Source organism: Drosophila kikkawai, chromosome 3L (assembly GCF_030179895.1).
Source record: "Drosophila kikkawai strain 14028-0561.14 chromosome 3L, DkikHiC1v2, whole genome shotgun sequence".
Lineage (NCBI taxonomy): Eukaryota > Metazoa > Arthropoda > Insecta > Diptera > Drosophilidae > Drosophila > Drosophila kikkawai.
The window spans coordinates 9,674,872-9,687,229 of NC_091730.1; the positions used below are offsets into that span (position 1 = coordinate 9,674,872).

The 12,358-nt window shown below is 40.4% G+C and overlaps 4 protein-coding genes across 4 annotated transcripts in view; 3 read left to right on the forward strand and 1 right to left on the reverse strand.

Moving 5' to 3' along the window:
- Nucleotides 1-12,358, reverse strand: part of mRpL39 (mitochondrial ribosomal protein L39) — a 53,753-nt gene that overhangs the window by 27,820 nt on the left and 13,575 nt on the right. The window lies entirely within an intron of this gene.
- Nucleotides 1,720-2,232, forward strand: Ocho (ocho). The gene has a single exon (XM_017163919.3). The coding sequence runs from the start codon at nucleotides 1,780-1,782 to the stop codon at nucleotides 2,230-2,232; it is 453 nt and encodes a 150-aa protein (XP_017019408.1). The 5' UTR covers nucleotides 1,720-1,779.
- Nucleotides 5,964-8,507, forward strand: LOC108072662 (uncharacterized). The gene is made up of 2 exons (XM_017163897.3): nucleotides 5,964-6,014; nucleotides 6,213-8,507. The coding sequence occupies exons 1-2, from the start codon at nucleotides 5,964-5,966 to the stop codon at nucleotides 8,388-8,390; spliced, it is 2,229 nt and encodes a 742-aa protein (XP_017019386.1). The 3' UTR covers nucleotides 8,391-8,507.
- On the forward strand, nucleotides 8,951-10,493 carry LOC108072760 (angio-associated migratory cell protein). Its single transcript, XM_017164033.2, has 3 exons — nucleotides 8,951-9,888; nucleotides 9,948-10,155; nucleotides 10,213-10,493. The coding sequence occupies exons 1-3, from the start codon at nucleotides 9,045-9,047 to the stop codon at nucleotides 10,424-10,426; spliced, it is 1,266 nt and encodes a 421-aa protein (XP_017019522.1). The 5' UTR covers nucleotides 8,951-9,044; the 3' UTR covers nucleotides 10,427-10,493.

The window sequence follows — 12,358 nt, forward strand, 5'->3', positions numbered from 1 at the left end:
TTTCAAAAAGGGGGAATACTCGTACATAATGCTGTGCGTGTATTATGTAAATAGTCCAGGCTTATATAGCAGTTAATGCAGATTCCTTATTGAAAGCATACATCTAGGTACAGTTGAGCGAGGGTTTGTTTGGGTTCATGAGTTGCACTTTAGAGGGATTTAAAGTAAAAAGCAGATAATAAAATACATTTATTTAATTAAAAAAAATGAAGTATTTGAATATTAGCATATATTTCTGCAGTTCTAAGTTTTGTTTGGTTGGTAAATCAATATTAAATATTTAATATATAAAAAAATATTCATACAATATTTCTCAGAATTCGTTGGAGATCTGTAAATAATTCGATTATTAATGCAAATATTAGGGGAAATATTTAAATATTTTATTTTACAGAAATCTCCACTTATAATGAATTATTATATTATTTTATATTATATTATAAAAAATAACAACCTTAAAATTGTATGTTTATTTAATGGTAATAAATAATACATTTTTTGACACATTACACATTAGTGAGGATAGCTCTATAATTTAACAAAAATTAAATAAAATACAAAAATTATATTTTCGAGGTTTAACATTTCAAAATATATTAGAGTCTTAATAATATTATTAAAAATAGTAAATAAACAGTTAAAAAATAAAAAAAAAGGTATTAATATAAATTTTAATAAAATGTATTATAAATTAAAATATATAGAAAATGTATTTAAATTTGAAAATATTTTTATGGAAATAAACTGAATAAATTAGCGTATGTAAAATATTTGTAATATTATATTATACATTGAAATCGGTTTCCCAACTTGATATCTTCACCAAAAGCAAGTCTCATCTTGGTTTCATCCCCTCAAATCAAAATAATAACACTTTTAATATCATATTTCTATGCCAGGAGCAATTAAACACGAGTTAGGGATCCCCCTCCCAAACTATAAATATAAATGTGAGGCCAAACCATCAACGCATCTCACAATAAATGAGCTATAAATGCGATACATTCACATTCAAAAAAACCCTCATCCAATTAATTGAATGGGTGTAGCCACAAAAAACTGTAGACTAGAGATGATCAAGGAGAGGAACCCCCTGGCGTGACACGAAAACCACTAGCAGGTTCATAATAAATATTAACCGAAAAACCCAACAATTGCCCAACTGAACGTGAGAACCCAGAAGATCGTGCCTCAAAGGACATTTCGGCAATGCCATCACTAATCGGGCCAACAATAAGCATAATAAGAATGAAAGTGCACGATTTTGTATAAATTTGGCTTAGAATGTAGCCGGTTTTTGGGTTACAAGATCGACAGGATCGACAGATTTCTGACGAACTGGCAAAACAAACCGAACCCATCGGATCCGATCCGAACCGAAATCCAAAACAATAATGGGTCTCTACGAGAGAAGGCCAGAAATGTGCTGTTCCCACGCCAAGGATTCCTCCGGGGGATCATAATTGTCTTGAAAGAAGGAGAAATGGTCCCGAGATTCCCACGCTTTGCACAAGATCTCGGGATTTTGGGACTCAGGTCCTGCAGGACCTACCTGCTGCCACCGAAGAACGTGTGAAATTTCGGATCCTTGCACCTGCCTGCCTTTCCAGGCCTGTGATTGGCTGAGATGCTGCAGGATCGCTCACAGCCCCCGAAAATGTATAAATAGCGCCTCCGGTCTTAGAGAGAGCATCACACAGCATCCGAACGTCGCAGCGAGCACATCTCAGCACGCATCTTACGCACTCACAGAACGAGAAAAATATCTACAAAATCCAAATGTCGACCATCAGCAAGCAGAAGAACTTCAACACCATGTACAAGTCCAAGGTTTCGCCCTCCCGCCGCCTCAAGAATCTACTGAAGCCCCTTCTGGGGCATGTCTTTAACCTGAAGAAGGAGCAGCAGCCCAAGCGGAGCTCCTACATTGCCTCCGAGGAGAAGGAGTCCGAGTTCGAGTGGCTGAGCAACGACATGGACAACATGGCCAACGAGCATCTGGAGAACCGCCTGCTCGACGAGATTCGGCAGTGCGCCAAGGAGGATGCCGTCATCGTCTACAACGAGAACGGTTCCGGTGAACTGCAGCACATGGACCAGGAGGACTACTACGTTCCGGTTCACTTTGCTCGGACCAATGCCGGCACCTTCTTTTGGACCTCCATCCAGCCCAAGGCCTGCGAACCCTACGCTATCGAGTGGAACTTCCTGGACCGTTGGGCTCAAGCCTGAACTAATCCTCTGGAGCTTCCTTGGGACATTCGCGACCTTGAACACTAATGGGGTTTTTCAACTTTCGCTTGGGACAACTTCACTGGACCTGTGTACTGGAGCTCGGTTCTCCAGCGGGATGGGTACTCCAGAGTTTGGGCACTTCGACTTTGGGTTTCATCGGACTAGGACGGCGCGCTTCTGGGATTTTCCGACTCTCTGGAAATTCCCAAAGAAGCAAATTGGGTAACCACTGCGGTGGCGGGAGGTATTCCAAACAATTAACCCATTTTTTTGCTTTGCCAAAATGGGTTTTAATTGTTATGTATTGGAAAAGAAATTTGTTGTTGTTAACAAAAACTAAAATAAACAATGAAAACTTATTTGAATTTCTTATTATTTATGAGGGAAGAAAACGGGGAATGTTCAACATGTGGTCCTGCCCTGTGTAAACAAGCTGGAGGTCCTGCCTACAGATCCTTTCAAGATGTGGGACATTCCCACGGCACCGAACACATGTGTGTGAGGTTTCTGTTTACTGTTACCCAAAAAGATCTGGCTGGGTTTTGGGAAAACGTGTTGAAAATAGTGAGGAAAACTGCCGTCAGGGGTACATATCTGAGTGTTTAGATAACAACTCATTGGTCACGTTTTAGGAGAGACAGATAAATATTTTATTTATTTATTTTATTGCTTGGTTTTTAGGAGAAACAGGAGCTGAGCTGAAGGATAAATATATTCAAGTGAGCTTATCTTATTGTTTTTATTTTTATTTATATTACTATATTATATTTCTATTAAATATACCATTTGCAGGGTATCATAATTTTAGTCAGAAGTTTGTTACGTAGTGAAGGAGGCATTTCCGACCCTAAAATCAAATATATTCTTGATCAGCATCAACATGCCAATCTTTCTAGCCAAGTCGCGAAAAAAAAGATCAATTTAAAAATTTTTAAACAAATTTATAAGGGGATACATCAAAAAATGAAAAAAGTTTAAGGTTTTAAGAAAATCCAGTAAATGCTGAAAATAAAAATAAATTTCCAGGGAAACTATTTTTGTAGAATTTTTTCTTAATTTTCCCCAGATCCCCAAAAAATTTTACAAATTAAAAAACAAATCAGAGTTTTTTTTTTGTTAGCTTTCCAATGAAGAGCTGTTTTATTTCAACAAAGGAAAAACTATTTTGCTTACAAACTAACATTGCACTTAAGGATAATGGAAGACGCGAACGACTTTGTTGTTAACCAAAACGTAACGTAAGAACGGTAACGTGGCAGTCTGGAGTTTTGATTTTTAGTTATAACAACTACGAGAAGGTCAAACATAACAGTGGGTTTTTTAACAATTAAAGATTAACAATCACAGCTTACGTTCTAGGAACGTGGAACCAACAACAACAAATCTGTTAAAATATTGCACATAAAAATTGTGGGGTGTATTGTCCTTGGGCGAGAGACGCTGTCCAAACGTTGAAGTGTACCTCCTCGGTTTGCGTGTGTGTCCCGCGCCAAGTCACCATTGCACTTTCCTCCAGCCCGGTCCTGTTGTCTCCTCCGCATTGTCCATCCTCTCCAGGCGGCGTTGCGGCGGAGCCAAGCGGTCTTTAAAGCTTCTGTACCAACCAAGGTTTACGACGTGGCGCGACGTAAGGCGCTACGTTGTGGGGGGGTTGCGCTTGGAGCGCGTTTAAAGCTGCAGCCTGATGATCCTCCCTCACTCGCCGCCCACGCCTCACAATCGCTGGAACGAGAGCTTGAGTGGGCGTGGCAGAGTGGCGGCTGAGATGAGGAGAGAGATGTGATCGTTAACGGTTTTCCTTGAGCACTGACTCTTCCAGCGCTGCCGCGCCGGATTTTATACAACTCGCGGCCGACGTTGACGTTGACGCCGCTGCCGCGTAAATAGAGATAAACAAAGCGTACGCACACACACGCACAGCAGTCGTCGTCCTCGTGTCGGTGTGTTTAGGTTTGTGTGTGTTGTTGTTATCATGCATTTATGTACGCCTGGGCCCTTTTCCAGTTATCTCAGCTCGTCGCCGGGCTACTAACCATTTTTATGTTTATCACTTTTTTTTTCGTTATCCCCGTCCCGCCGCCGCCACGCACGATCTTGTGTTTACTTCAGGTCATTCGTTCCGAGTGCACTGGGAGAAAATGTTAACAGGATCTAGGTAAAAGCAGACAATTCTTCATTGAACAAAAATATATATATTTTCTTCAATGGTTTGCCAAAAACTATAGCCTACATCCAGGAGCCTGCTTAGCTCTCTTTAGAAAACCACAGTATATTTTCTTCACACTCCTATTTTCTTTGAGTGTACTGGACGTTAAAAAGTCTTTTGACTTTGGCGTTTCCTTTCTGTTCTTGGTGCGATTTGTTTTCGTTTAATCTTCTTCCACACGCACGTTCGGCAGCCTCTCTAGGGTCCGCTGCCACCGCACCTCTTGCTCTCACACCATCGCCATGGCCCAGCTCTCGCTCACTTTTAACGATCTCGCGGACCCCAAAACAAGAATCCCTCGTTCCCTTTCCAGTGTGGAGCCCATGTAACATGCATTCAGCACATTAAAAATACATACAAACGGAGTACACACATGTGGATGCAGATATCCAGAGACTCGCGTGTAGTACATAGGGAGCGAGTGAGTGGAGGCAGCAGCACGCCCCTCTGGAAATGCAGTTTAATGACCGTTCATGACCAAGTCAATCAGATGCGGGACTATTTACGCATAGCAAAAATCGGGGAACGATTTCTACGACGAATATCGTAGACACAGCCCCGGCATATACGAAGGGAATCTTTAGCAGATAACAGGGCTATTTAAATAGCTGTAGTGAATGGAAAGTAACGAATATCGGAACAGCAGACTTATGCTGGTTAATTTGATATTTTGTCAGCAGTAATAGGGTTCCTATCTTAAATGGAAAATGGTTCTTATCTTAAATGGTAAATGGTTCTTATCTTAAGAAATAGAAGTCAAATCACATGTGTATCTTTGAAATACAAGTAAAATAACATGTGTATCTTTGAAATACAACTACAACCACATTCTTAACTTAAAAACCATTTTGTTTTTTTGAAATATTCCAACCTTTAAAATTGGAAAATGAGTAAAAGCAATAGATATTCATTTAATTCATATTCAAAATGAATAAAAATGCATATATACAGTAATTTATAATAAGAATTCCCTTTCAAACAAAAACCACTCTTAAATATTTATATAAAAGAAAAGAAGCATATAACAAAATCAACAAAAATCCAAAAAAGTAACGTCTAAAAACGGAATATAGTAAACAAAAGAATAACCTGTAAATAGGAAAGAGTATCTTTTCTACCCCCATATTGGCATAAATCTCTCTTTTGGCCGTTACTGTTTATCCTAGACCTTATCAATAAAAACCTCTACAATTACCGAGGGCAGCAGGTAAGGAGGTCTCCTAGAATTGTTTCCCCTAATCATTTCCTTTTTTTTTTCTCCCCTCTTTTTCAGGGTCTTCTTCAGCAGATATCCCTACGTGGAGAGGGATCATGGGAACGCACGTTATGCGTGCGCTCCTCACGCGCAGGACACGTTCGGAAGGAACCGTGGGAAAGGCAACCAAAGTGCATGGAAGAAGGAATAATAAATGCACCGGACCCTCTAGGGACAGGGTAACAAAGAACCCAGGCCATTTCGAATTGAATTAGAAAAGGTTGCCCAAGGTGGAGTTGGGGGCGAGTTATCAATAGGTTCCAAAGAATGGAAGCAATCAGATGTAAATCAAGCAGCCAAGTTAGCAGTCAAGTCATGGTAAATAGGCAACCCCTCAAAGTAGCAAAAGAATAGCTTCCCCTTACGAAAAAAAACATTTGAACAGATTTACCACCTGTGTAATTATATAGAAACCAAAAAGAGAGGTGTAGTAATAATTGTATTTCCAAATTAAAACCTTTTCTACAGAAAAATGTAAATTAAAATAAATTATAATTATTTTATTATATAATGCAGATTTCCGTTGGTCTCCGACTTATACTCCTAGTTGTGGGGGCTTCAACCGAAAATGCCATAAAAAAATACCAATCAAGTTTTGCCCAAGAGTTGGGTGAGTACGAGTTCTGTGTTAAGATGATCGTGGCTTGCGATAAACTCCGGGATACATTTGATCCCCCTTCCGATGAGGATGAGTTTGAAGAGAACCAGGCGACAATCGATGCTGCTTTGGAGAAATACAGAGAATGCTTTCCGAAGGGCCTATCGCTGGACGGATTACGATCATATTGGAACTTGGTCGCGAAATGGGAAAGTCAGGTCCACGAATTATTTCTCCTTGACAATTTGTTCGGCGTAGCCGAGGTGCGTGAGCACGGGCAGCAAATGATGGTGAATTTTGGCAAGAGGCAAGGCTGGTGTCCTTTGTATGATGAACCCCCAGAGACCACGACCACCGACACAACGATATTAGACGACGATTATTCAGATGAAGAAACCTCATCCTTAAATCCTGAGCCAGTAACCACCTCAAAAAATAAGAATAAAGGTGGTTCAGTTGGAAATATCAAGGATTCTTGCAGAGTTCCGAGTGATTTCGATCGATGGGTTCACAACGAAATTTATGGCATCCGCAACATGAGTAGTCTTAGTGAAAGATTTTCCGATTTCGAAAAATTGCTGGGGAAGTACAGCAGCCATAGCTGCTGTCCATATAAATCGATTAGGGATCGTATGGAAGTCATAAATGATGGAATTGATATTCTAGAGGATATGCAGGTTCAAAAACCCTCCGAGAAAAAGGATTACACGGATATAGAGTCTGATTTCCACAATTTGAACAGAAGATTGAAGCATCTAAGAACTGCCAATGGCATTTATTCATCTGAAAAATGTTGCCCAGATTGTTCGGCTCAATTTAAAAGTTTCCAAAATAATTTCCAAAGTAATCTTAAAGATTTCAATCCACCGCAATCGAATGTTACATTAAAGGATCTTCTTAAAAATGTAACAGCCTTAGAGGACACTTGTTCTCAACAACAAAATCAGTTACAGAAAACTCTTTACGGTCTAAACCATAAAAGAGATAAAACCGAAAAAACCTGCTGCGGTGACGAGGAAAATAAAATGAAATTAATTGAAGATTCATTAAAGGATATGCAAACTAAAAACTCCCAGAAAGATGTATCTGAGAAAGTTAACTCTTTAAGAGAAAAACTGGAGAAATCAACTAAAGCCCTTTCACATACGGAAAACATGCTCGGCTTGGAGGCCAAAGAAATTGAAAAACTGAAACAAGAATGCAGAAAAGTAAGCCGAATCCAGGCTACTAAAACTCTTATCGATGGCCTCAGTTCGAATGTGAGTAAACTAGTTAATAAACTTAGCGACTTGGAATCAGAAAGAACCGTGGACATATCAAAACTCAACACACTGGTGGATAGTTTAAAAAATGAAAATAACAAATTTACAGGAATAAATACAAGAACTGCAACAAGCAATACTGAGAAGCATAAGCAAGATATTGCAAACTTAAAGAAGACATTAAAAAATGTCAACCTGAAATATAGCAACTTTCACGTTTATCATGAACTTTACCAGGTGGCTGTAAAACAAATATTTGAAAAATATCAAAAACAGCATGATGATCTTAAGAAATCCGTCAAAACAAGTGAGCCTTCTTTCCGCAGCAAAGTTGGCGAAACCCTAAAACCAGTTATGAATAAATTGGAAGAGGACCTGGTGGACCTAAAAGATACTGCCTTACCCCAGTTGGCCCAGGATATCAGAGACCGCAAAAAAGACACCGCTGGCAAAGTGGAGGAGAAGGATCAACAAGAAATAACTTGGTTCAATGAAGAGGTTAAAAGGAAAAAGGACCAGATTTTGCAGCGCCTCGACAGGTTGAATCAAAATAAAGACCCTGAAAAAGTGCGTCAACTGGAGGCACATATCTCGCAGCTCTCAGATCGACTTGCGAGCCTGGCAAAGAAAGTAGCAGATCGCCACGAAGTCGTAGGGCAAAATGTAAATGAATTGAATAAAAGGATCGCAGCAGCATCGTCGGCTGCTGCTTCATGTCCCAACGACTGCGACTTGGGTGACTTGCCCACCATGGACTCCATAGCAAATAGGGTCAAGGTTTTGGAACAACAATTACAAAGTTATTTAAAGAAATTTGGAAAGAATGAAGTTTAAATTGAGAAACAATTTAAAATGTTCCTTAAACAAAATAAGCTGAAAAATTTTTGTAAATTGTAAATATAATTTTATTAAGTTATATCCTTATTCAATTAACATCAACAAAATAAAATATATCAAATTTGTGGAATCATTTCATTGGGGTAGTAACATTTTTTAAGAAGAAAAAACTATTAAAAAAATGTATTTCTTTTGAAACAGAAAAAATTATTTAAAATTTAATATAATATATATTACTATTATCAAATTTTTAAATTTTATATGAGTTATAAAATTTTTTAAAAGGAAAAACTATTAAAAAATAAAAAATGCTTCAAAGCTGAAAAATTAAAAAAAATATATATATAAAAAAATAAGTTATAATAATACTAGTCCCACTTTTATTATTTAAATTTAGTTGCTGTTTTTGGAAATTGTTGTTTTCAAAATTCCCGCTAACGAGGCACAAAAATGGGCACACTAAAATGCTCAGGAGCACGAGTCCAAAAAGTCTGGCAACGATAGACCGAGACATTGGCGTTGCCAGATTTTCCTATCTAATAAGACAAAGTTGCCACACTTTGAATCACCTGGTGCTGCCAGACTATTTTCCGGCCACGTGCGGCTTTTGTTAAACTAATAACAAATAGTTAACAACAAATAGCTGTCAAGATGCAGGACAACACGCCGCCGCACCGCCCAGATATCGAGTACAGCGACGACGAGGTTCTGGAGGAGATCGAACTGGAGGACGGAGGGGAGGATGAAGAGTTCGACGAGGTGACACTGGAGCAGCTGGAGGAGCGCCTGGGTGGACTGGGCGATGACGACGACGAAGATGACGAGGAGGAGCGACGTGACATGGAGCGCATAGCGCGCCTGACCGACCAGGCGGAGGTCACCTTCCGACAGCACAAGGCCCCGGTCTTTGCCTGCAGCCTGCATCCGACGTACAACTGGGCGGTGACCGGCAGCGAGGACGATCGTGCCTATGTCTGGGACACCACCACGGCGGAGGTGCTGCACGAGATCACAGAGCACAAGGACACCGTCACGGAAACTCACTTCAGCCACGACGGCGCCTACTTGGTTACCGGCGACATGGCCGGCGAGTTGTTCGCCTTCAAGGTCAGCGAGCAGGGTGAAGAGCGGCCAATTCTGACCAAAGTCTGGGAGTACTCCATGAGCGACATGTCCTGGCTTTTCTGGCACCGGGCTGCGCACATCCTTCTGGCCGGCAGCGACAGCGGCGACATCTACGTGTGGCGCATTCCCGGTGGCGACTGCAAGATTCTGCCGGGTCAATCGTCGCGCTGCGAGTCCGGGGAGCTGAGTGGCGACGGCAAGAAGCTGTTCACCGCCTACCTGAACGGGCATGTGAAGCTATGGGACCTGAAGACCTGCCAGGTGCTGATGGAGGTCAACGAGCAGCATCCCCTTGGTTTTGGTGAGATTACGCACGCTGTGGTGGCCTGCGAAAGGGAGTCGCCGTTCTACATCTGCGCCGAGGGATCGGGTGAGTTTGATGAAGAATCTGTGATAAGAATTCCAAGTAAAGAAGTATTTCCTCCTTAGGCAAGATCCTGTTTTGCACCAACAATGGTCCTGTGAGCACAGTGCAGTCGGAGCATGGCGTGGAGTGCCTGGCCTTTGCTCCCGCCAACTCGGATCTCAAGCTCTTTGCCTGCGGATCGCTGGATGGAGAAATATCCATTTGGGACTATGCCAAGACATCGCTGCGAACAGTGTGCGAGACTCCAGATAAGAACGATGGTGTCCTTCGGTGAGTATCTTGTGAAATTAAATGTAGCTTAGATCCTTATTTCTTGTTTGTTTTCAGCATAAAATGGCTGAACGACCACACCATATTGGCAGCCACATCGCAGGGCAACCTGAATGCCTTTGATGCTCGCACGGGATCCCTCAAGTTCAAGCTGACGGGTCACCATTACCACATCTACGAGTTCGTTTACAGACCACAGGATAACCTACTGCTTACGGTCTCCGAGGACCAAATGGCCAAGATATTCAGGGTGCCACCGCTGGGCGATTAGTTAGGACTTTTAAATGTTGGACATACATACATACTGTATATGTAAATATAGGAAATACATACAAAAATTAAGTTCTTTTGACTCGACAGCCAGGAGCAACGACCCCAAGGGGTGGTCCTGTTCCACTTGTCCTATTTGCAGACGAATGAAAGGGTGTGCGGGAGGCAGAAGCCGACTAAAGATAGAAGAAACAAAGCTGAAACAGCAGAGGGAATAATAATAGCAGGGCAAGTGCCTTAAGATTGTTCTTTGTTGTAAAACAAATTTCTGCTTTATATACAATAATTACTTAATTGTTGCCTTGTTAGTTACTTAGTATATCAAAGAAACCACCTAGAAGTGTACATATTTTGTCCTGAATCTATAACAAAACGCTATTATTTTGAGCTCCATTGTAACCAAGAGAAAAGTGCATTCCAAGTGCAACTTGCAGCGCCTTCTCTTTGGTCTCTGGGTGATTCGTTCTCTTAGCAAACAGGGAACATGCGTATTGAGAACGTTTTCCAAAAAAGAGACAAACAATTGTTTATGTTTTTGTTTGTCAGTTCCCTCACTCACACAAAGGCCAACAATTGTCTCTAAAAAATAAAAACAAATGCTCTGATTTACATATTTATTTATTTATTTTATTAAAGCTTTTTTTTTTTGGGAACATTATTCTCGCTCGAAAGAGCATTCCGCTTGATGGGGAAGTGAGGACTGTCCTCAGTCTGTTTCGGGTTATCACGGCGAATGGATTACGGTTCTCCCTGTGAAAGGGTACAAATTTCAAAACGGATAAAGACGTAATATTCTTAATGTGAAAATATACAAAACGAATTAATACCAAGGATATTTCAAACCAAATCCTAATTAATAAAATACAAAGTTACAAAGTTTCTTATTGAAAAATTTAAGTGCATATTTACATTTACACTATAAATAAAGATTAAATGGATGATCATGAAAACACTTGACTCGTGGCATGATATGATGGAAGCAAAGCACCGAAATATTAACGAAAATTGCATATGGAAGTGATCCATCATATTTCTCCTTCCATCTGAATATATATTTTGTGTGTTGTGTGTGGGTGTGTGCTGTGCTAAACTTACAAAAATTAAAAATATAACAAAGAACGAAGGGAATACTCTTTTTCCAGGAAGGATTAACTTCTTATGGAGGTTTATTTTTAAGAATTTATCTTTGGAGAGTAACTTTTTTAAGTCATTTTGATATTGAACAACAATATATCCTTTTATTACAATTAAATATTACATAAATTCTACTGAAAAGTAAATATTATATTGATTTTGAATAAAAGCAAACTGCTTTATTAGTAAATTCGAAATTCCTCACATGATAATAACTTAAAACTGGCTATACTTTGCATGCTTTTTATGATATCACATGTAAACTATTATCTGAAAGTCACACTACCCCCAAGTAAGGGTATAAAAGCTGATATCCCGCAGCTCCGAGGCAACTATAAAAGTCACACGAAATCACAGTTAATCAACCGCAAACGGGGGCCCGAACGGATCCGCCGCCGAACCACAGTGGTTGGACACCACTATGGATAACCAGCACCCCGTGTGTGTGTTTGTGTCTTTTACAATTAGATTACCGACAGCGGAGGAGGAGCTCCACGGATCCCAGCTAAGCTGATCCGAGAGCGGAGCTACTGAACCGGCGATGCAGAGGCGCTACACACTTGTTTTGTTTATTATTTGTATTATTTTTTATGGCGACCCCAGAGGGCGGGAGACGCTTGGAAGCTAATCCATATAGCCGGGCGGACACTAAAGGTTCACGATTCACACAATTGAATTATCACAGTTTGAAATGTCAAATGCACGCGCCTGGCAATGGCATCTGGCCCCCGCTCGCGTTCTCCCTGCGAGGAACTATCTCTGAATATTTCATGATGATAATCTGCTCAAGTGTCTAACA